Raw genomic sequence first — 23764 nt, 5'->3', positions numbered from 1 at the left:
AGAAGTGGGGTAAAGAGGAAGGCAAGGGAAAAACCACCCCGTTAGTTCTGGGTAAACGCAGCCCTGGGCTCCAGTAAGGCAGCTTCTGTGTGGGCACTATTTGAGGAACTACCTTGAGGGCGAGCCTGGCAGTCACTTTTTCCACAGGACTCCTGAGGTGCTGAGGAACTGAAACCCTGTTTTGAAATGGGCTAGAAGAATGCAGCAGTTGGTCCCCTCACCAGGCCCAGTGGGGCCTCATCCTGTGCCTCATGGGGGAAGGCCTCCTGCTGGCTCTAGCTGGGGGCCTGCCCAGCCCCTGCCAGGGAGCCTGACCTCTCTCCAGGCTGAGATTTGCCTCACTCCAGACAAAGGCAGAGGGAGGTATTTGTAGGATGATTCTGAGGTCACTGGGAAGCCCACCTCCCTCCCTCAAACAATTCCCCTTCCCCATACCTACCGTTTCCCCTGCCTCCAGAACCGGGCATTCCTGCCAACACAGAGGCAGGCTGGTTTGTCTGTGAGTGGTGTCCAGCAGGCAGGGAGGGAGTGTGCTGACTGGTCAGTCAGTGCCCACGGGGACAGGGCACTCTGTGGTGACAGGCTCTGCTGAGGGAGCTGGGCCCTGGTGACATCTGCACACACAGGGCAGGAAGGTGTGACTGAGCCAAGTCTGTGTGAACAGCCACGGTGGTTTTGTGAAGGAGCCAACCTCGGTGGTGTGAAGGGCCTCGATAAGAGAGAGTCCTTGGCCAGAGTGGTGTGGAGAGAGTTAGACGTCGGCACCTGTGGAAAAGATGCCAACATGACAGAGAAAGCTCCTGTGGATTTGCCCCCCTCCCAGAACCCGGGAGTAAGAGAAGCTCCACAGACCACTCCAGGCTGTGAGTGGGAAGAGACAGTTTCCTGTGTGAATCCACTGACAGTCCCATAGGGCAGATATTACCCCATTGTACAGATGAGCAAAGGGAGGCTCAGAGGTGTCAAACAAACTCACAAACAGTCTGGAGGCTTTGCTAGAATAAAGGAATAAAGATTCATTCAAGGGCCTTGGGTTTTGCAAACTGTAAACCTAGAAGTGTTCCAGAGAAGAAAGGAAAAGGTTTTTAGAGCAAAAAGTGCATTCTTGAGAATTATCAGCCCTGCGTTCTTGTCCGGGGATTGCTGTAGGAGGGTCACCAGTCAGATGATGGGCAGCAGGGGGATGGAAGTCAGGTGACCTGGAACATGGGCGCAGGTCCCAGGGGCTGAGATAACAGATGTCAGCGGGACGCTGTCAGGGGTAATTAGAGGCTTACCTGGGGGCCCAGATGTATATCCAGGCATTGACGCAGGACTGGAAAGTTCAAAAAAGTTTCAGTTCCCAGGCTACTTAGAAAAAGAGTCTTTCCTCATACCTAGACTTTTGTAATGTTTGTAATCTTTGCAGCTTAGCTACAGTGACTCTATTTTATATATTCCCCATCTTCACTTCCCCCAGGGGTTCAAGCCACTGTCCAAGATCAACAGAAAAGAACCTAAAGAACAGAATCTGGGCTCTGAGTGCCTGTGTTCACAGTGGCTTTGCCACTTACTTCGCTGGGGTCTTGGGCAAAGCGCTTAACTTCTGTCCGTTTTCTCATCTATAAAATGAGAACAGGGTGGTATTTACCTCGTAATGTTGTAAGGAGTAAATGAAATACAGGAAGCCCTCCCTTAACGTTGGCAGTAGGTTCTGTGCCTTCAAGTGAAATGACATCTAAAGAAAGCAATTTTATAATAGGCTGAGTGATATAAAGGGGAGTTAAGCTCCTGCAGTATCTCATCAATGCTGTAGCAAAACAACATTGGAGGGAAGGACGTTATCCAAGGGCCTGCTGTGATCCATGGGAAATGCTCGACACGGCCCCTGGCGAGTAGCGAGCGTGGTACCCGCTGACCCACCATCGCTGGGCAGCTGCCCCTGGGCGCCCACCTGGCCTGGGGGCCGATGGAGGAGACAGGCCCAGGCGCTGCGGGGGTTTGGAGGAGTCACCGAGACAGAAACCATTATTCCGGGTGTCCCCGCGGAGGGAAGAAAGCCCCTGATCTGAAACATGAGGCGATGAACCCTGACTCCCAGGGATGACGGCGAGGTTCCGGAGGGGGACCGATCGGGCCGGCAGAGGCCGACTCGGCGGTTCTGACCGTGGCCACCAGGGGGCGCCTGGCCGGCACGTGGGGTGTGGACCCCAGTTTAGGCCTGGGCCGGGCGCTGCAGGCGGGAGGGGGGGCTGGACGGGGAGGTGGGCTCCGGGCGCGCCCGGCCGCCTCCGCTCACCTGTCGGGGCGCCCTCCCCGTCCTCTGGCAGGTCACCGGGTCTGCAGACGGAAGATGAAGGAAGAGTGCCCGCCCGGCTCCCGCGTGCCCGTCAGCGACAGCAGGTCCATCCCCAAGTAAGCGGGGCGGGCGGGGCGGGGCGGGTCCGCGCCCACGCCCCCCTCCCTGGGCAGCCGGCGGGAGCGGGGTGCCCGGCACTTCCCGTGCACCTGACGGTGCCTCCCAGGGAGGGGGTGGGGCGCCTTGTGCTCGGCGCGGGCGTCTTTGGAGCTGAGGATCTTCAGGGTGTGCACTTGACCTCTGCCCCTCCGGCTCACAAAAGCAGGATGGGCAGACAATGTGCCCTGAGACTCTGCGGAGGGACGGTGTTTATTTATAAACTAGAGCAATACTGAAAAACAAGGAACAAAAATAACTAGAGCAATGCTGACACTCTCATTGTTGTGTTAAACAGTGAAAGAAAAAACCCGAAAAACTGGTTTTGAGTTTTTACTGAAAAAGTGTATTTTATTGACACAATGATTTTTAGCTTTGCTTATTTTTATTTGGTTTACTCTCATCGTAAAAAATGTTTAGGATACTTTTGAAAATTTATTTCTGAACTAAAGTATAGTTGTCATTTTATGTTGCTTTTTGAGTTCTGAGTCTAAATATCTTCTACTCTTGGCAACTCCTATGAGCCGACCTGAAAACAAGCCAGCCTCTGATGCGGACTAGCTTTTGCCGAAGACCTGCGCCTACGTCCTCTTATCAGAGGCCCTGAGAAAACAGACAGCATTTTATTGTATCATTTCACAGTGCTTCCCATACCATCATCTTTCTTATTTAAATTTTATAATAAGGACAATATTAGATATCATTTTGGGGAAAGTCATAATCACCATAACATGTTAATTCTATGTATATATAATAATTTTGTGTTCAGCGTTTACACACTTATAAGCACAGTGAACATACAACATTGAATCCTGCTTTGTTAATGCCATGAAGTTGTAAGTCACTTCCCCTGTCGGTTACCATCGTCCCCACATCACAGACTGGGTCTTGCCATCCGCTGTTTGGGGCTGTTGCAGTAAAGTTAAAGGTGCCCTCGGGCAGGGGAGCCACCACCTGAGTGTGGCTGCGGAGCATGTGACCTGTGGCTGGAGAGGTGCCGTTGATATAAAAGATGTTCCAGGTGGCAAACACTTCTTACAGAATAAAATAATGACCAAGATCTCATCAATATTTTTATATAGATTACATGCTGACATGACAATATGTTAGATATATTGGGTTCAATAAAATGGGTTATTAAAACCAATTTCACCTATTTCATTTTCCCTTGTATTGTGGCTACTAAAGGTTTAAAATTCCACCTGTGACTCCCATTTTAAATCTATTGGATGGTGCTGCCCTGCAGAGCCCAGCCTGGGTACAGGCTGCTGCCAGCGTCTTCTCTCTGCCGCACGCCAGCCAAGGCACAGTGTGTTTTTCCCTTTTATTCCGGGGAGGAACCGTGTGGGCAGAGTGGCCTCCCTAGGCCTTCAGGATCCTACTTACCGCTGTTACCTTCGTCCCTTGGTCATACCTCGGGAAGTCAGGATGAGAAAGGCAGGTTGCCCTTGTGGTGCCCCCATGGCAGCCATACCAGGCCCTTGTAGGAAGTAACATGGGGGGAAAGCAGGAGCCTTTAAAATGTCAATAATCCAAGCCCCAGAGATTTATTTGAGGGAATGGCCCAGAGCACAGGGAGCTTTCATCCACAATGGTGAGTATGCAGACACCCTAGGGCACAGTGATGTGGTCCATCTGCGAGTTTCATGTCCCTCTCAGTCCCACCCCTTCCGTGGGGCTGATATGTGAAATCCTCAAGAAGACTGAAGGGCATGTGCCCAATGGCAGTCTGTTCTCTTAACCGATTATGTGTGGCCAGCAAGACATGTGCTATTGTGCCCATTCTACAAATGAAGAAACTGAGGCCAATGAAGGCAAACACCTTGTCCAGGACCTGGCCGCGCTCAAAGAGTATGCATGTGTCTTTCCCTTCTCAGGTCAGAGCTCCTAAGCCTGCTGAAGACCTACAACTGCTACCATGAGGGCAGAAGCTTTCAGCTGAGACACCGAGAGGTGAGGCCTGTTTCTCTTCTTTATTCAGAGTCACCATTTATCCACCGTCTGCCGCAGACAGTCCCAGTTCATACCTGTTATTCCAGTGTAATTGTTAAGACCATCTCCTTCACTCAGAAGTGTCCCCATTTGGGTAGTGAATTATCAGGTCACCCATCCTCTGAGTTGGGGATCAGGTGACCAGTAGCCAGGCTCTCTGCTTGAGGCCCCCGCAAGGGGTGCAGAGGGTCAGAATACCCCTGTGAGAATTCAGAGCAGGTGGGAATCATCCTGTGGACCTCCTCCTTCCACCTAGCACTTTTGTATCGGTGAATTGTCAGGACATTGGGCTTTGAAATCTTTGAGATCACCAATCCCACAGCACAAATGAGGAGCTCAGCACAGGGCCCTGGCATACGCAGTTCACTGGGCAATCGAGGCATAAAAGGAGGGTCTTTGTGCTTGTCAGTCAGAATAAACATTAGGGGAAAGGCTTGACATGGAGGAGAGCTCCCCAAAAGGTTCTCCCAGTGCCCAGCAGGTCCAAATATGAGAGGCAGGACTGGCACAGGGAGTGGAAGACACGAGGGAGTAACCATGCCACCTGCAGGCCACTGCTGCCCATCAGATCAAACCTGGCAATGCTGCAGGAATGTGTACTGGTGCACTCAGAGCCTTTATGGCAATTCAAAAGAAGCTACATACCTGGAATTCCATGTGGAATTTCCCAAGCCTTGAAACCCCATGTGGACTAAACAAAGCCTGACTGTAGGCCATACATATCCTGTGGCACCAGCTGGACTCTGGGCATGGCCAGCAGGGCCCAGGCTTGGGGGCCATTCACTGAGCAGATCAAGTAGAGGCCTAGCCTTGCTGCCATCTGGAACCCTCACATGGGAACCCAGGCTGAGGAATTACAAATAAACCCTCTAACTCAATTTATTTGTAAAGCCTACTGGGGAGTCTTACTATAGTAAGGTTCTATTTGGGGACTTTCCGAGGTTGAGACCAGGTGACTCCTGGACTTTCTCGGGCCTGTCAGTGTGTGATGAGAGCCACAGCCTCTGAGCCCCCTTTCTCATGTTGAACATGAGAATGGGCTCAAGCCCCCATCAACCCACAGACATCTCATCTAGGTGGAGGCCACTGCTCATTAATCTTCATTCCCTTTAGCAATTAAACAGCCATACCTCCTCCTGCAGTTCCCAGACCAGAGAGTGAGTCCAGGCAGCTGGGGGCAGCTGGGGGCCATCTCTCAGTGGCACAAAGGAGGGTCCACTGAAACCTACCTGCCAGACCGCATTGCTTGGCCACCTGAGATACCCAGTCAGGCAAGCCAAGCCATTGTGCCACATTCAGGAGCCTGGACAGGACAGAAGCTGCTGGCCCCTGGTCCAGGCGTGCTGGGCTGCCGGTGATGATCTGAATGGCACACACTTCACACTCCACCTCACCTCGACCTGCCCACCTACACGGGGCCAGGACCACCCCTGACACCTTGTTCCCCATCCTGTTCTGCCGAGCACTTCTTGCCTCATGCTCCTCCCTCTGCAGAGTGGCCTCTGGCATTTGTCCTCCCAGCCCCACCTTAACCAGCTCCTTACTACACTGCAGGGCTCTGGTTCCACTGCTCTGTTATGTCTGGTTTCACTGTCTCTTTCCTTACTTTAGTGGAAGCTCCCAGAGCTGAGCCCAACTGCCTGCCTGGTTCTGCATCCCCTGGGCCAGGTAGTGTGGTCCTGAGCATAGGCGCTGGATGAATCCTGAGCTCTAGTGTGCTGGGCTGTTTTGACCTGTGCTGCTAAGTGAGCTGGGCCCACTTCTGTTCTTGTGCTGGCAGCATGGGGGTATGGTCTCTGGCTGGGCCCTGCTCCTCAGTTCTGGGCCATTCAGGGATTGATCCAAGATCATGGTGGCTCTTAACATGTGATTCCCACACCTGCAGCTTCAGCATCGCCTGGGAACTTGTTAGGACCGCAGTTCTTATCACCTTCCTTCCCCCAGGCCTGCCAAGCGAGGCTCTTCATCTGTCCTCTGAGGAGGACACTTTTGAGATCCGCTGGTCTGAGAGCTTGGTGTTGGCACTTGGGATTCCCTGCGACAAACCCCTCTGCAGCAACAGCTGTGTGGGGAGCAGGGCTGGAAGCCCGAACCTGTGCCCTGTGCTTGGGTGTGATGGGACAGTCCACGTGGAGACATGGGAGACCTCACGGTGGTGTCAGGCATTCCTGGCAGCCCCCAGTGGTAGGAAGCTAATATCCCACAGCAGGGATTTTCATGTTCCCAACCCTAAAACACGTGTGCGGGTCTGGCTTGATCTCCCTGAATCTGGAAAGTACCTTTCAGGAACCTTCCACAGCCTTAACAGCCAAGGGGTGCCAGCCTGAGAAATGTGCATCTTTTGGAGAAGACAGCCACCAAAAAGTTAGGCTGCAGGTGTGGGAGGCCTGGAGTTCTGATACTGGAATGCGTGACTGGCTCCTGGAACACCACGTCCCTCCACAACCCACCCACAAGCCAGCATCCAGGGCTCTGCAGTTTCTCAGAAGCAGACTGGGCCTTCTGGGCCTGGGGACTCATGGATCCAGGCAGTGCTGCAGGGCCCCCTCAGGCTGGCCTCGCCCTAGGCACTGCAGGCCCTGAGGGCAGGGCAGCCTGGCCCCAGGCTCTTTGCCTCTGTTTTATCTTTTGTAATACAAGAGCTTTGCAACATGGGAGCCACCATTTCCCAGACAAAGGGACTGAGGCTCTCAGGGTTTAAGCCTCTCAGTAAGGGAAAGGGCTGGCGTGGCATCGAGGCCTGAGTAGATGTTTGTAATATAGCAACACCATCGCCAGCATGGAGCAGGGACACCCAACCTAAGGTGCCCTCGGGCCGCCGAGGGGCCAGCACCAGGTGTGTCCTCTCACAGGGCCATGGGGGGGTCTTAAACAGACCCCTCCCCTTTTGTCACCGAGCCTCCCCTGGAGCAACTTCACAGTCTTATCCGGGGTCCATAGAACTTGGAGAGATCAAGGTGTCTGTGTCGGGCCAGAGGCCAGACTGGGGCACATGTTCCCAAGAGCGAGGTGCGAGGGATTCCCACTGAGGAAGCCAAGGCACTAGCTTCCTCTACTCTGAGCCTTGTCTTTGGGGTAATTTTGCTTGTATTACAATGAAAAGCGGGGGGCAACTGGGAGCAGTCTATCTTTTAAAGATAGCAGAGAGTTTTAACCCGGCTAGTCGGCATCTCAAGAGAAAAATGGACAACCTGTGGGTGAATTCATCACTAATTACTCATGTGAGCAAGAGGCAGTAGGGCCCTCATGTCCTGGTGAGTGCTTGTGGGGCCCCTCCTAGAGTGGCCTCCCACCCAGTCTGTGCTCAGCTCTCATGGGCTCGAAGCTCCCCCTGGTGGCCCTGACCAGGCACCACGCCTACTCCAACTGTGGGTAGGAGGAGTGAGACGGCTCTATAGGCACCCCCCACGAGGACCTTCCCCGAGGCTTTCTGTCCCTCAGGAGCATGGGGCACTGCCCTGCCAAGCCCCTTCCCCAGCCCTTCATTCTTTATTTGGGGGGGGAGTCACCTTTTGAAAGTGCCATTAATTTCTTTCACATTGAGAGATATTAGCAGAGGCAACCAGAACCCCCCAGGTCTCCTCTGACCCCAAATACAGTAGTGTGGTTCCTGAGCTTGTGGGGAATCAGTCAGGCCATCTAGTTTCCTCCCTCTAACCCACTTTGAAGGGGCTGAGTGAGGCTGAGCCCAGGGTGCCCGCCCACCCAGGCACCACACAGGCACCCACTCAGCAGGCCAGCCCTCCCTCCACCTCCTAAGGACACTCTGGCGAAGTCTCTCCCACATGTTTTTGGCCAGAGAAGGTCAGGGACCCACAGTCTGAGCTGACCAGAGACACGCAGGTGTGACAGATGCAAACATTGTATGCAGTGCCTGTAACTCCATCTCCCAGTGCATTTGTCCAGTGTCCCCAACTCCTCTCCTACAAGGTGCGGAGGACAGGTACTGGTGTCCCAGTTGAAACGGTGAGGAAACTTGAGAAATTGCTTGCCTGAAACTTTTTCTTTTAAATGTGTGGCTTACATTCTGCCTCCCCACAAAACACATAAAAGACAGGTAACATTTAAAAAATCCAAAGCAATTTTAAAATAGCTTTAAAAAAAAGAATGAAAGAGGATTTTTGGTAGTCCACAGAGCAAGGAGGTGGAGGAAGTGCAGCGGGCGTGAGCGTGGCTGCAGCCCCAGTACCCCCCCCTCGCCTCTCTGTCCCCTTCACCCTGGCCAAGGTCAGCCAACTCTGACCCACCCCAGGGAGCAGGGTGACGGGTTCTCAGGCCTGACTCCTTCGAGTTCTCTGATGCTCACATGCCTCTCTGAGGAGGGAAACCCTCCTCTCCCCTAATCTTCACCCTCTCCTTGCTTGCCAAATGCCTCCAGGAAATGGGGGTTTGCAGGTCTCTGGGGGACCCAGGACTGGCCCAGGCTGACCTGGGCCTGAGGACATGTGGAGTGAGGCCTTGACCCCTGGACTTGTCTGTGAACAGGGTAGCTAGACAATACCCTGCTCTTCACCCCCCACAGTTGAGTTCCCCTGGGTGGAGGCAGATAGGGGTAGGGATGGGTGGGGACAGGGTCACCTGATGTGGTCACTTGGCACCCTGCAGGCTGAGCTGGTGCAGGTTCTGTCTTGGCCCTTAGCCTCAGGGAAACTCACCTGATAGTACAACAGGACTTGTGAGCTGGAGCCACTGAGGTACCCCGATGCCACCATGACATGTCCCCTGAAATAGTGGGGGCATTTGCCTTAGACTCCATTTTTCTCTTGGGCCTCACGGAATCTGGGCTCCAAAGGTGCCCAGGGCCTTGCTCTGAAACCACTGAGGGATGAGATCTCACTTCTCCTCGCCCCCCCCCCCCAACCTCGTTTCCCACGTAGGCAGCAGCTGCTTCGTGTACAGGCTCGTAGCATGTGCCCCCTGGCCTGTGTTTTAACCCACTTACTCATCAGAGCAGCCTAGGGGGCAGGACCCACTAAATGTCCCCATTTTACCCATGAGGAAACTGAGAAACAGATATTAAATAATGTACCCAAGGTGATCAGCCAGTAAGGAGCAATGCAAATAGGACCAGCAGCACGACATCTTGTGGAATAGGCTGTCCTTACTGTTCAGAGCAGGGGTCTCTCACTGCAAGCAGCCCCTGCAGAAACTCAGTCCCCACCCAGAGACCTGCCAGGGACAGTTCCTGCCTCAGGGGAGGGAGGTGAAGAGGTGACACAAACCGGCTCTCTCTGTACAAAAGTCTTTATTGGGAAGGGGTCAGAGTTCATTGATCACTGGGAGGTGTAAATAGAGAGTTCTGAAAACTCTGCTGGGGTGGGAGCTTGGCAGGGAGGTTGCAGCCAGGATGGGTTGCCGGGAAGCCCGGGAGCCCTGGTGCCAGGCCCTTAAGGGTCTCACTGGACAGTGCCCTGGTGCCTTAGCATCATAGAGCTTCTCTCTGGGGCCCCCTGGGGCCTCGCGGCTCTCCATCTGTCTGTGAGGACCCCAGGGATCAAAAGAGGGACCAGTCCTCCTAGGCAGGTCCCTGAATCTTGGCTGCTTTTCCTGGGACTGCCCAAAGAGCCAGTCCAGGGGGTCAGCAGTGCTGGCCCCAGGCAGCGGGGGCTGCTGGCCACTGAAGCGAGTGGTGATGTCCTGTAGGGACCCGGTGGGGCAGCTCTTCTCGCAGGCCCGGGCGTGCCAGTGGGGTTTGCTGGGCCGGGTCCTGGCTGCAGCCTCGTTCAGCACTGAGGTGGGCTGTGCCAGCTGATGAATGGACCTCCTATAGTCCTCCAGGCTGGGGGAAGCCGGGGATTCCTGCCTGGGCCCCCCAGGCAGCACCTCGTCCCAGCTCTCCCGGATCGTGGGCAGACGGGCCACAGAAAGCAGAAGCCGAGACCTCATGGCTGCCGACAACAGGAAGCAGGAGCCTGTTGGTTGACAGAGAACTAGGGGTGAGGGTCTGCCATGCTCTCCTCCTGCCCCCCAGGCCCTCCCCACCCCCAGCCGAGGCTGCCTCTGTGAGTCATGTGCCTGAGAACAGTCTGAGGACTCCTCGCCCCTCCTTTCTGCCCACATTAAAAGCCCATGTACATAAGGCTCTATCGTTACTGTTGCTTAAGAACCTGTGTGAACAGGAGAATCCAGCCCAACGGACTGGAGTCAGAGGAAACCTAGTTTAAGACCAGGCTGCCGCTTCCTGACGTGGGGACCTTTGGCAGTGCCATCTCCCCAAGCCTCGACTTACTCATCCATAAAACGGGATTGTAAATGCCTGCTTCAGTGCGAGAAACACTGAAGACACCTCCTGTGAAACTTTATGACATAAAGCCCCTGCAGCCACTGTCACTGCCATTGCCTGCCCCCCAGTCTCTGACCCGCGCTGAGGCTGCGCAGTCCCGGACTGAGGACGGCCCTGGGAGAGACACGAGGCCATTCTGTTTTATCTCAAACCCGGGGCGGGGGGGGGGGGGGGGGGGGGGGAGGCTCTCTTACCTGTAGCTGAGGGGACCCGGGATAGCAGGGATGCTGGATGAGCAAGGACAGTCTCGGGGAACTCCCAGGAAGCTTGGGCAGCGGATGGGGGCCCAGCAGATGGAGCCCCGTGCCCTGTGTCGGGTTGTCGGGAGGACCGTGTGCCACAGCCCAGAGCAGATCCTCCCTGAGCTGTCTGCAAGCCTTGGCCCCACAGCTGCTTTTATACCTCTCCTCCAGCCATCAGTCACTGTCACGAGGGCCCAGAATAGCAGCGCTCAGGAAGGCTCTCAGGAAAACAGCCTGGTGGGTGGGCCTGGCCCCGAGCCAGCCTGGAGCAAGTGTTTGCCTGTGGGAGGCACTGGAAATGTTTACTTTATAGGGCGGGGGAGGGGTGAGCACAACTGGTCACCTCAGGCCCTGGCGGCTGGGAGAGGCAGCCCTAGGGGCTGCTACCACCACCTAGAAGGTTCCCCACTATGTATTTCACCAGCACCCTGCAGCCCCGAGACACACCAGCCCGGAGCTGTCCCTGTGAGGAGGCCTTGCCAGACACCAAGGGAGGGCTCAGCCTGGAGGTGGCTGGGGTCCACGGCTAAGCCTGCTCCCAGGTGACACATGCTCACCCTGGTCAGGGACCAAGGGCGGGGCCAGGGTCCTGGTTTTGCTGCTTCCGAGATGCAATGCTTCCAAATGAGACCTTGTCCATTCCTTGTTCCCAGGTATCTAGTCTGTGCTCCTGTGCACCAGCAGCTGCTCTAGGCGCAGAGAGCACAGCAATGAACCAAGTAACTGCTTTCTAGAGCTTTCCTTCTGATGAGGGAGACAAGCAAGTGCTCAGTGATAGGGGCTGTCATTTCAGGTACCCATCACAGCTGCAAGGGAAAGCGCAGCCAGGAGGGTCTTCTCTCGGAGGGACATTGAGTGGGGATCTGAACAATCCCAGTGGATGGGACAGAATGTGCAAAGCTCCAGGGAAAGCAGTGTGCTGGGCATGCTCAGTGGACAGCGAAGGACCAGCATGACTGGTCCATGTGGGTGGCAGTTATTGGACCTTCTGTGGACATTGCTTTTCCCTTTGAGGGGGTGGAAGGACACCACAGGGTTGGAGCAAGGGTGCAGCAGTCTGGCTTCTGCTTGGAAGGATTGACTTCACCGCCCTGCATGGGCGTTGGTGCAGCTCACAGGGATGCTCTGAGTGGGCGTGCAGTGTGGGATGGAGGCGGGCTGGCCATGTCTCGGGCAGTGAGAAGGGCAAGCCTGACCCTCAGAAAAGAAGCCAGCTTGGAAATCAGCCCACTAATGGGAACAGTGTGGGGAGAAAGGTGAGGCTGCAACCCAGCTCCAAGGAGCCACTACCTCTGCTCCAGAGGGCGTGGAGTCCAGCACCCTTAGCATGTTCCCAGCAGGAGCTGGTGACCGTGGGACCCCAACGCAGGCATGCTGTGGGTTGAGAGGTGCCCTGTACAGCACTGATCTTGGTGTGGCCATGCTTCCCTAGACCACATCTCCTCGCCACTATATGGACATGGCTGCAGATAGCAGCTGGGTTCCCTTGGGACACCTCACTCAGCCACTCTGTCCCTGGCTTGCCCCTCACCAGGTGTGGGCAACACAGCGGGAGGACACTCCTCGGACTTCACCCTGTTGGGCCTGTGGCCTTGCGCCTCAGAGCATGTAGAAGTTCGTGGGGTTTCCCCCAGGGGAGGACCCCAAGGAGGAGGGCGTACCTGTGGGGGCTTGAGTGTCCAGGGAGTCCCATGTCTGAAGGGCTGGGTCCTGAGGGGATTCAGGGAGGTGGGCAGTGATTCCTAAGGGTGCTGCTTTGGGGTAAGAGGCTGACCTGTATAGGTCCCCACAGGAAGAAGGGGCTCTGATCATCGAGGGGCTCCTCAACATTGCCTGGGGGCTGAGGCGGCCCATCCGGCTCCAGATACAGGATGACAGGGAGCCGACGCACCTCTCCTCGGCCACCTGGATGCCTGGACAGCCCAGCTGCCACCTGTGAGTGCTGGGCTGGGGGGTGGCCAGGTTGCCTCTGTGACACCTGTTCAACCTGAGCTTACTGTTTGGGGTGTTGGGTGGGGGTCCTCAGCCTCAGGGCAAAAGCCCTGCCCCTGTATGGGGCACAGCATGGGAGCATAGCCCAATCTCACCTGTCACCTCATGACTGCCTCAGCCACGGCCTCACCTGCCCAGGTGCAGCCTCACCTAGGTGGTCTTTCTAGATGACAGCCAGGTCACTTCCCTCCTGGAGAATGTTCTGGGTTCCTAGCACCTCCAGTGTGCTTCTCAAACATTCCCATAGACCACCCTGTCTGCAAGGAGAGGGCTGTAGGTGGGAGACCACTGGGAGACAAACATTTCCCAGCATCTCTTGTTCTATCTTAAAAATGCATACAGATTTAGCCCTCTACTGCTCTGCTTTTATTTTAATATCAGAATTTATTTTTATAAATTTATCAAAATTTAATATCATTTTTCCCCCTCAAATATTAAAGTCAAGTTGCTGCTGCAAGGCCCCTTAGCATGTTAACAGCCCTGGCGCATCCTCAGGTATCCCTAAACACCTGTGGTGAGTCTTGAGCAACTCAGACTTAAAGCGTGAAGTTCATTCAGGTGGGCTGCTTAGAGAGGCAGCAGGTGTGGCCTATTTCCCACTCCTCAGGGTTGACTCGATCACATAGGCAGTCACAGACAGCAGGAATTCGGGGCCTCTCAGCACGGACTCTGCTCCTCTGTCTGCCCCTCCCCGGCTCCTTCATGCTATGGGCTAGTTCCTTCTCCAGCCCTCAGGCCCAGGGGTTGGCCCCCTGCCTGGCCCTTGACTAAAGGATGCCAGAGCCCACTTGGCACACTGCAGCAGACCTCAGCCTGCCTCGGCCTGGTGCCCAGTTGCACACAAGCACTGCTGTGTCCCTGTGTCCATGCAGTATGGCAAAGCAGAGCCATGTAGGTCCTCGGAACAGACTCCTTTTTTTCCCAGCAGACACTGTGCCAATACTGTGCTTTTCTTTTAATATTTTACATTTGACTCTCGGTGTGAAATCCCAGCCTCAACTTCGCCTGTCCTGCGCCTCGCCTGTGTCCTGTCCCCAGAGGCAGGGAGCCTCTTCTCTTTGGCCTGGGCTACTTTCTCTGTAATTATGTCTTTTCAGAAAGGAACCACTTCTGCAGGATGGCACAGCCACTGCCCAGAAGCCAAGCATTCAGCCCACTGAGCACAGGCCTGAAAACTCCTGCAACAGCTCAGGTGAGCAGAGCCAGAGCTGCCTGGAGCCTGGTCTCCTCATCCTGGGCAGGAGAGGAGGGGCTTAGCCCACAGCCACCATCTCTGGGGAACAGCTTTTTGGCTTCATTTGTCCTTGGGAGCAATGCGAGGCATCCTCATTGACTCCTCACTAATGGAAAAGGGAGCAGGGGCTTGCAGAGGTGATGTTCCTTAGTGACCCAAAGTTCGCAGAGGGTGGGGAGCCCTCCTGTCAGCAAAGGCCCCTCGGGCCTCTTCCTCCCGCTCAGGGATTCGTAGTAACTGCTCGTCTGTCCTCTGTGCCCTCCCCTCGCTCCCAGTGAAGGACCTGTTCAGAGCACAGGGCTCAGCTGCCAAAGACCTGCCTGGGTGCCCAGAGACGGAGGCCCACAGGCACATGGCAGTGTGACGTGGGAACACGGGTTGTCCTCTCTGAGGGCCACCTTTCCAGTCCGCACACTGGACATCACCCAGGCTGGACCCAGCATCTGCCCGGGACTAGCGCTCACATCACTGTCTGCGGCTGCGCGGGGCTACCACGGGGTTCCAGGGAGCCTGGCCCCACACAGCAGGACCGCTGGAGCACAGCCGTCCTCTGTCACTGTCACTCTGCCTGAGCCTGGCCGTTCATCCGTTCTCACTGCAGAGCCCCAGGAGGAAGACGAGGAGACCCCACAGCTGATGCGGACCAAGAGCGATGCTGCCTGCATGATCCAGAGGAGGCCCAGGTGCCGCGCACCTGGTGAGGCCCAGAGGATTCGGCGACACCGGTTCTCCATCAATGGGCACTTCTACAACCACAAGGTGATGTCCCAGCCCCGCCTCTGCCCTGGGCCCTGAAGGTGCGGCCACAGGGAGGCAGCCCCAAGCACGGGCAAAACCGCTGGGCCTTCCATAAGCCAGAGTGTACCCTCCCCAGCTCCCTGTGAGCAGTGCGGTCGTGCCGTGTGGAGGAACAGGGCTCGGGAAGAAAGATCTTGCCCAAAGTCACATCCAAGTAATATTCCAACTCGTGGCCCGAAAGCCTGTATTATTTTTTACCACAGACTTGTTGTCAATCCATTCTCACAAGTTGCATGGATTTTTGGCAAGTCCGCCTTTGGTCCACGCCAGGTCTATCTTTAGTTAGACAATGTTCCGTGCAGTTTCATCTGGGCTCGGTTTCATGGGGATATCATGTACCTTGCCGGCACTTTGCTGGGTAGAGTAAGCCCAAGAGGCTGAGCTGCGCCCGGGCTCATGTTACTGTGTTCAGAGAACTCGCACGGCTCCCAGTTCCCAGCATTAGCCTTTTGTCCCACCATGTATTGTACTGAGCTCAGGAAAAGGTCTCCTTCCCTGGATGACATCATTCCATAAACAAACTAAACTGTAAGACAAGAAGTTGATTGTTACTACAAATGCACAAGTGGCAGTTTGGGTGAGGCCCTGGACGGAGTGTCCTGGAGCCCTGGGAAATGGAGCAGAGGCTTCCAGTCAACAGCAGCCCTCTTGACAGGCAGTAAGCAGTGGGAGGGGGAGGGAGGCTCTGGGTCGAGCTGCAGAGCAGCAGCGCAGTCTGGGCCTGCCAGGAGCCATGCAGGCCACTCCTGGGGCCTGGGCTCCAGGCTGAGGACCTCAGTAAGGCAAGCTGAAGGACCCTGCCTTCTCATCAGGGCCTCCCAGCTCTCCCTGTAGGATCGCAGTGAGCATTAACGAGTGACAGCCGGTTATCATCCCTCAGTCCAGGAAAACCCAGGACTGTCTGAGGGTGGCGTTTCCTGACAGAGTGAAGGGGGAGCCAGGACTGAACTTAAGCAGAGGTTAAGAATGGTTTAGTTAGCAAAAGCGCTACATGTAGTAAATCCTTCTAAGAATTTGGATATCTTTTAAATCTTGTTCCAAGGGGGTTTAGTCTGTAAGTATTAAGTAAGCAACAATAACTAGTATTTGAATGCATAGTGATAAGCTATTTTAAGGAATTGTTTTGAAATTTAAAAAAAAAATATTTGCATGGGTTCAGGCTCTTTCTGGTTCTACGTTCCTAAAAGAGTCCAGGTACCAAATTGTGGGGTTTATCTTTGGTACATTTACCAAATGTACCAAATTGTGGGGTTTATCTTTGGTACATATCTTTGGCCCTGATTATAAAGCAGGGTCCTAAGGGAGTCATTCGTCTCTGAGAGGTGTGTCTAGCTCGTTAAACCTTATTTTAGCCATTGCAAATGTCACAGGGACGTGGAGATGTCTGAACAAATGTCACAGGGACATAGAGATGTCTGAGCAAATGTCACAGGGACATGGAGATGTCTAAGCAACCTGCAGCCATTGAAATGAATATAAATGAGCAGCAAGGACTCTCATCAGCCACACTGCCAAGAAGGGCGCTTCAGCCAGCCCAGCACCCAGCACAGCAGCCTGAACCAATCGGGACAGATTTCCCTACTAGTAACAGGTTTAGCTGCAGGATGTGGATCCAGTCTTTTTGGCAAATTGACTACCTTCCAGGACATAAACTAGTATCTCAGGTATATTGGACGATTGGTCCACATCTCCTGGGTGAGAAAGGGAGCTCCCAAAGAGAAACACCTCCAAAGCCCTCTTTCTCACCTTGCTCTACAGCCATTCAGAATCAGTGTTCTTAGAAATCAGGTGACAAAGTATTTGAGTCCATGACAACAGCTTTTTTTAATTCCTAGAATTGACTTCCTGGAGTTGTTATTCCAGGTTTTATTTCTTAGAGCTGTGCACTATTGCTTCACTTAATCATTTTCCAAAGCTGCTCTGGCTCACAGCAGTGTTGGCTTGATTTCCAGCCTGGGTAAAACATGGTACACCACACACACACACACACACACACACACACACACACACACACACACACGCCCCACCCCTGCCTGCCCTGGCCTGTCAGGTTCAAGTGTGTCCAATCAGAGAGAGCGCACTGTGGTTGGAGAGGGAAGGCGGCCAGGACCTTTCTTCCCACCTGGAGCTTGAAAAGGGCTTTGGGAAGAAGCAGCACCTTGATAAGACCTTTCTTCCCTGGGACTGGCCTGGCCCCTCCACTTAGCCCACGTTTATTGGGGTGAAAGCCTAGCCTGGCTCTCTGTGTAAGCCAGAGTCATTCTACATCTCACCTGTGGAGAAGGCAGGCCTAGGTTTGAGTCTGGCTCTGGCACTGGGGACCAGCTGGGGACACAGAGCAAGTCCCTCACATACCCTAAGTCCCATTACATCCGGAGGAAAGCTGAGTGAGTGCCAGACAGAAGGGTGTGTGAATTTGAATTTGGTTGTGGGGAGCGAGGAGGAGCTCACCCACAGAAGAGCTGGACGCACAGGGAGGCCCTCATGCCACGGGGGTGATGCATGGGCTTCCAGCGACTCTCTCCTTTCTAGATTGGTGACAATAAGCGACTTAACCTTTCCTAGCTTCTGTGTCCTCTCTTAGAAAAGGGGACAAGTGCAGGTACTTCCAAGAACTATCATGAGGATTAACTTGAAGATTATATGTAAAGCACTTAGTAGGTTTACTACCTGGCTTATTAAGCCTCAGGCGGGACCCTGGTTGCTTCATCCGCGGTGTCTCACAGACAAAGGTGATACCTGCGAGAAAAATAAGGGGCCTGGGACTGCGGTTGACGCAGCATGGCTGGAGCACAGGTGCTTCGGAGGAACCATCGCATCGCGTAACAGCGAGAGGATCTGCGGACGGCGCTGTGTAGGCCTCGGGAAGCCTTTGATACTTTTATCTAAACTGTTCTTCAAGACAGTGTTTTCCAAATCCTACTCTACACAAAGCATCGCCTGGTCTCCTCCTCCTTCAAACACACGCTCTGCTTCGGGGCCCGAGGCTGGACATTGACACAGCTGGTTCAGGACACCCTTTGAGCTGCAAGGTTTTCGAAAGGTTATTCCTTTGGGCAACAGCGTGGAGAACAGGTTGAAACTGCTGAGCCTGGAAGGGGGAGCTGGGAAACTGAGGCAGTGTGAATCGAGGGCCTCTCCTCAGGCGCACTGGGAGAATGGAGAGGAGTGGACAGGTCCGAGAACTTTCTGCCTTAGGACACTTGGTGAACCGATGGACAGAAAGTGAGGGAGAGATCGGTCCCCCCGCCCCTTGTGAGTTACCTCCACCCCCCTGGCTCCTAGGATCAGACAACTGCCCTTGTAGCTTTGCAGGCGTCTGTCTCAGGAAGGCTTGAACTGCTACGGCTTCCCGGGTGTGCCCAGAGGCGGGCACGGCTTGTATGTGGATCTGCGTGCAAGAGCAGGCACCAGTGTTCCCAGGGCCCAGTTCCCCTGCCACTCCACTTTCCTCAGCCCCGGCTGGCTGACAGTGTGCCCAGACCCTGAGCCATGTCAGCCCTGTCCCCTAGGCCCTGCCTTAAACTTCCCCCTCCCTGTACAGACCTCCGTGTTTACTCCTGCGTATGGGTCCGTGACCAACGTGAGGGTCAACAGCACCATGACCACCCTGCAGGTGCTCACCCTGCTGCTGAACAAGTTCCGAGTGAGTCTGGCTGCAAGTGGCCTCGTCCCTGTGCTGGTGGTTTTCAGCTTTTTGTTGTTGTGTCGGGTTGGTGAAGGCTGGGGAAGCTGCCTGTGGCCCCTGGGCCTAGCAAGGTTTCCTCCGCTGAGCTGGACTCTCTGGGATTTGAAGCAGAGAGGGGTGGGGGTATGTGGTCCTGGGGATTTATGGGTGTGGCACTGGGTGTGTGGTGACTGCCAGGGACGCCTCTCTGTCTCTCTTGTTGGAGAGCCGTGGTCTCACCTCCTACCTCTGCTGTTGCAGGTGGAAAACGGCCCGAGTGAGTTTGCCCTGTACGTCGTTCATGAGTCTGGGGGTGAGTGTCGGCCTTGAGCCCAGATCAAACAAACGAGACTATCTCACCGATCATGTTCCCTCTCTGAGGGCTGGGCTGGCTTGTGTGGCAGGCACAGGGCAACTTGCCTCCTGGCCTTGGCATCTGCTGCACTTCCACCACCAGTGCCTCTCCCCAGCCCAAACCAGGCACACTTGTCACCCCTTTCAGAACCCTCCACAACCGCATGGGAAGCTGCCATCCCCAGCCTCACCCAGTTGGGAGTGTTGGGGTGGGGCCTGCGAACTGGAGCTGAAGCACCCCACCCCCAAGCAGTGCTGTTTCAGAGCCCGCCGCCCCCTCCCAGCGCAGGATGGGAACTGCAGGCCCAGCCTCCCGTGTCTGCTCTTCTCTCCCCCACTGCCTCGGGGACTGTTCTGTCCTTGTGGGCCTTTATGAATGGCACGATCACACACCATTCAGGGCAATCTTCTCAGCCAGGCCTGGAGAGGGTTCCCTGGGGCCCCTGACATCTGTTGTCTGTTACGCAACTGTCCAGAACAGAGACAGGCAATCCTGACGCCCCCATACACTTTATAAACCACCTTTCTTTTCAGAGCGGACAAAACTAAAAGACTGTGAGTACCCGCTGATTTCCAGAATCCTGCACGGACCCTGTGAGAAAATTGCCAGGATGTTCCTGATGGAAGCCGACCTGGGCGAGGAAGTTCCCCATGACGTGAGTGGGGGCCGAGGCTTGAGAGGCCTGCTCCTGAGGTGGGGGCTGGATGACAGCGTGGGGACTCGGGGGCTCCAAGGGTGACCTTGGCCACAGCCCTCTGGGACGTTGTCTCCAGGGACCACATGGCTGTCCTGAAGGGCCCCAAGCAAGGGCAACGATGGCTCCAGCTCCCCTCTCCCCACCCCGTGCCAGCCACCACCGGCTCCACCAGCCGGCTCAGAGGAAGAAGAGGCTGGGTTCTGGGAAGCCACTGCCGGTGCTTTTCCCCTCTGTCAGGCGGAAACGTGTCCTTCACTGCAGTGTGTCCTGTCGTCATTACACTGAAGGCCCACACAAGGGTTTCTTGACTAGGGCCTGTGGATGGGCATCTAAGTCTGTCACAGCCTGAGTCCTATCAGGCAAGGGATGCATTTCCAAACTCGCCTGATAAGAAGGCCTACAGGGTTTGGACCACAAGGAGAAGGCCAGGTGACGCTGTACCACAGTCCAGTCAAGTTTCGTTCCACTGCTAGGAACAGAGGTGTCCCCACCACTCCCCGCCTGCACCCGGAGAGCACCCCTGATCACTGTTCAACGCTCTTTCTAATACTTAGCTTAATCTTCCCCCCAGGGATAGTGGCTGCCCTTGAGGAAAGAGTGGGCTCCGCTGTCCCCTCCTGGAGCACACAGAGCAGTGCTGGGGTGGGGCACTTCCATGGATGTAAGACGTTGCCGAACTGGCGACCATGGAAACCGTGAGGAAAAGAAGGCATGTTTCTGGCTTCTGACTTAAAGCACAATAAAATGTTCTTGGATTTTCTAGGTTGCCCAGTACATTAAGTTTGAAATGCCGGTGCTGGACAGTTTTATTGAAAAATTAAAAGAAGAGGAACAAAGAGAAATAATCAAACTGACCATGAAGTAAGCAGCACTTAAAGGGCCAGTCGTGGGTCCTGACAATCAGGGCAAGCCTGCAGGGCAGAGGCGCCAGGGCCAGGGCTTAAAGGGCCAGTCATGGGTCCTGACCATCAGGGCAAGCCTGCAGGGCAGAGGCTCCAGGGCCAGGGCTTAAAGGGCCAGTCATGGGTCCTGACCATCAGGGCAAGCCTGCAGGGCAGAGGCGCCAGGGCCAGGGCTTAAAGGGCCAGTCATGGGTCCTGACAATCAGGGCAAGCCTGCAGGGCAGAGGCGCCAGGGCTTAAAGGGCCAATCGTGGGTCCTGACCATCAGGGCAAGCCTGCAGGGCAGAGGTGCCAGGGCCAGGGCTGGGAGAGCTCTCTCCTCCAGACATGCCAGGCTCCCTCACATGGCTCAGGGAGGCCTGCCGACCCTGGCTTTCCAGCACCACCCGTCCAGCCTCAGTACCTCACCAGCATGGGAGAGCCACAGGCTGATGAACACTGGGCAGCTAGTCAGGCAGGAGCATGGGTGGCATTGGACCAGGGTTGAGAGTTCTGCTGGTGACCCAGCTCAGGAAGATCAGCGGAGAGAGGGCCTGCTCTGCCCATGGTCAGCCTGCTCCAGGCCTTTCGTGCTGGTGGGAATCTGAGCCTGCTGGAAAGGAGCAGTTGTTTCAACTCCCTGTATCAGTTGATATTTTCAGGTGCAGGGGCCAGTTCAATGGAAAAGTGAACAGGTGTCACCTAGCAGCTCCTGGAGAAGCTATACCAGGGCCCAGCAGTGTAAGGTTAGCCAGGTTACATGTCCCAGTGATTGTCTCTCCCTCTGCAGAGCGAAGCATGGAAAAGACACGTGTGAGGTCTCAGCCAGGGCCGGGGTCAGAGTTCCTCTCAGGAAGGGAAGGAGGGAGGCTGCTCATTGCTAAGGCCTGAAGTTGAGCCTGGTTTGGATTCTGGCTTCTGGCTGAATGATCCTTGGAAAGCCATGCCCCTTTCCCCATGCCCCCAGATTTCCATCTGTGCAGTTGGGCCCCACGCAAGCACTCAGCACAGACCCCATAGAGGAAACAGTCTCCATGCAGTCAGTAGGGTCACTCTAGGATTTTGGATCTGGAAAGGACCATCTATTCAGTGTACAGAGAGGAAACAGGCCCAAGGTGAGGAAGCTCGCAGCACAGTTATTACAGGACCCAGGCTTGAACCCAAGGCTCCTGGTCCTGGCTCTGCCTGTCCACTCCAGCATGCTCCTGTCCATACTGGACAGTCTTTGGACTAGAAACAGCAGCATTCGGCTCTGGAGCTTGGCAGTGTGTGCAGCCCTGTTTGATTGCCTCTGGCAGCCAGTGGTCCCACAGAGTGTGGACCTGGCTCTTCCCTCCTTGGGGTAAGAAAGGTGGTAGCTCTGATCAGCCAGTCAGGAACCCTATGTCTCCGGGCCCAAGCATCTGTGACTCCCTTGTTCTGCTCCTTTCCCCCACCCCCTTTCCCTGCAGTGTCAGTGAGTCCACTTGGCTGTGTCTCCCTCCAGGTTTCAAGCCCTGCGTCTGACGATGCTGCAGCGCCTGGAGCAGCTGGTGGAGGCCAAGTAGCCCACCAGTGCCTGCCTCTTCTGGAGCCATCAGCAGCACTGCACACTGAGTGCCAGTGAGCGGGCCCTGACTGATGCCCCCTACCTGCGGAATCCAGCGCCCATTCTTCCACCTGTCCACCTGCCTAAGTACCACGAGTCCCATTCCTGGCTTTTATCTCCAAGGTGAGCGCTCACAGGACCCGACACAGGCCTGAGTAGCAGAAGCTTGCTCGGTGGAGTTTCCTGCTGGTTTGTGTGGGAGCTGAATGAGAGGCTGGTCTGGGCGGTGAACATCCCTGATGCTGGCACCTGCCACATATGTGGCTGGATGATGTGGCTAGTCCTGTGCAGGCCATACCTCTCCTGCTTAGGAGAGCAGTAGCTAACTGAGCCCCTGGAGCATGGGCTCTGTCCGCTTCTCCAGTGCCTGGCCCCGAGCTCCTGCAGGGCCACAGCCCCTCCTCGTTGTCCACATGAACCATGCGGCTCCTGTATGTCTTCACCTTGCACTGCCTCTCAGGAGCTCTGCTGGGGAAAACGGGCTCCCTGCAGGTTTGGACTGTGGCCTATTTCCAGCCATCACTTCACCATGGCATCCCTGGACCCTGGCCTCCAAACATCTGATGTCACTCCCTGAGCCTTACACAGCCCAGTGCCCCGAGGGAGATGCCAGACCAGAAGTAAGACCACGAGCACCTTGTTTTCTCTCTGCTGCACTAACTCTAAATTTCCTCAGCAAGACCTGAAGAATTCTTATGAGGAACTCACTGCAAAATCACGCCAATTAGATCACGTGAAGGAGATGGCCCACATGGCACTGGAAGTACCACACCCCGTGTGGGCAAGAGTCCAGGGTCCAGGCTGCCGGCAGGGGCCGGAGAAGGCACTGGTCAGTCGGCCTCCACTGCCCGCTCTGGGCTGCATCCCTCTGCTCTCAGTACTTCCCCTCGAGGAGCAAAAGGGCTCTGAATTCCCTGGGGCCAGATGCTGAGCAATTTGGGTTTGTCAACTGATGGAGAATTTCTGGAAAGAATAAGAAGTCCTTTGCAAAACTGTGCGACAGCTTACATCAGTCATGTGGTGCTTCTCAGGAAGCTAAGACCAAATTCTTTCCCCACCGAGGCCTGCGGGTGGCGACTAAGAGGGAAGAACCATCAGGGCTTCCAGGTGCCCTGGAGATCCCATCTCTGCCTCAAGGGGTGGCTCCTCAACAGCGCTGGGAAGAGCAGAGCTTGGAGCAGCCCTGCTGTGTGCGCCCACTGTTCAGGTGAACTTCCCACCTAGCTTCATTGTCGTGGAGGGACAATGGGTGGCCCGTTGCAGGTTCTGTTATCTGCCCCCCTTTGGCAGCACAGTTTCCTAGGTGCTCAATAAAGGTGCGCTCTACTGAACTGAAAGAGTCAGGACCAAGCTCTCTTTTTGTTTGCGTGTGTCCACCCTGACCCCCTGCTACAATTTCTGAGACTCTCACCCTACAGAGTGTATAGCTGAATTTGACAGATGAGCCAGAGCTGAGCCCCAGCGCCACTCTTGACACTGACGCAACTCCTTCATTTTCGTGCATATCCTGGGGATCCGTGTGGGGCCTGAGGACAGAGGTGGCCACAGGGCATGGAGGAGGAGGAGTCATTGTGGGGGGTCTGTGGGTGGCCTGGACAGTG

General features: G+C 55.3%; 2 protein-coding genes across 3 annotated transcripts in view; one reads left to right on the top strand and one right to left on the bottom strand.

The window, feature by feature from the left end:
* The window catches only part of RASSF4 (Ras association domain family member 4), a 31024-nt gene extending 7519 nt beyond the window's left edge, over positions 1-23505 (top strand). Inside the window, exons 2-11 of one of the 2 annotated variants that reach the window (XM_081157835.1) lie at positions 2310-2394; positions 4312-4387; positions 12744-12886; positions 14041-14135; positions 14779-14936; positions 18520-18621; positions 18904-18955; positions 19531-19652; positions 20458-20555; positions 22062-23505. In XM_081157835.1, coding sequence (XP_081013961.1) covers positions 2333-2394; positions 4312-4387; positions 12744-12886; positions 14041-14135; positions 14779-14936; positions 18520-18621; positions 18904-18955; positions 19531-19652; positions 20458-20555; positions 22062-22122 — 969 coding nt within the window. In that variant the 5' untranslated portion in view covers positions 2310-2332 and the 3' untranslated portion in view covers positions 22123-23505. The remainder of the gene's footprint in view (positions 1-2309; positions 2395-4311; positions 4388-12743; positions 12887-14040; positions 14136-14778; positions 14937-18519; positions 18622-18903; positions 18956-19530; positions 19653-20457; positions 20556-22061) is intronic. The other variant, XM_081157836.1, reaches the window with a different exon arrangement.
* Positions 9655-11113, bottom strand: DEPP1 (DEPP autophagy regulator 1). Its single transcript, XM_081157837.1, has 2 exons — positions 10904-11113; positions 9655-10338 (listed from the first exon to the last, which is right to left on the bottom strand). The coding sequence occupies exon 2, from the start codon at positions 10310-10312 to the stop codon at positions 9686-9688; it is 627 nt and encodes a 208-aa protein (XP_081013963.1). The 5' UTR covers positions 10313-10338; positions 10904-11113; the 3' UTR covers positions 9655-9685.
* Positions 23506-23764: the final 259 nt, after the last annotated feature.

The sequence above is a fragment of the Miniopterus schreibersii genome, assembly GCF_964146895.1.
Source record: "Miniopterus schreibersii genome assembly, chromosome: 14".
NCBI classification, from domain to species: domain Eukaryota; kingdom Metazoa; phylum Chordata; class Mammalia; order Chiroptera; family Miniopteridae; genus Miniopterus; species Miniopterus schreibersii.
The sequence above is the reverse complement of the archived record's forward strand: the minus strand, read 5'-3'. Positions and strand labels throughout refer to the sequence as shown.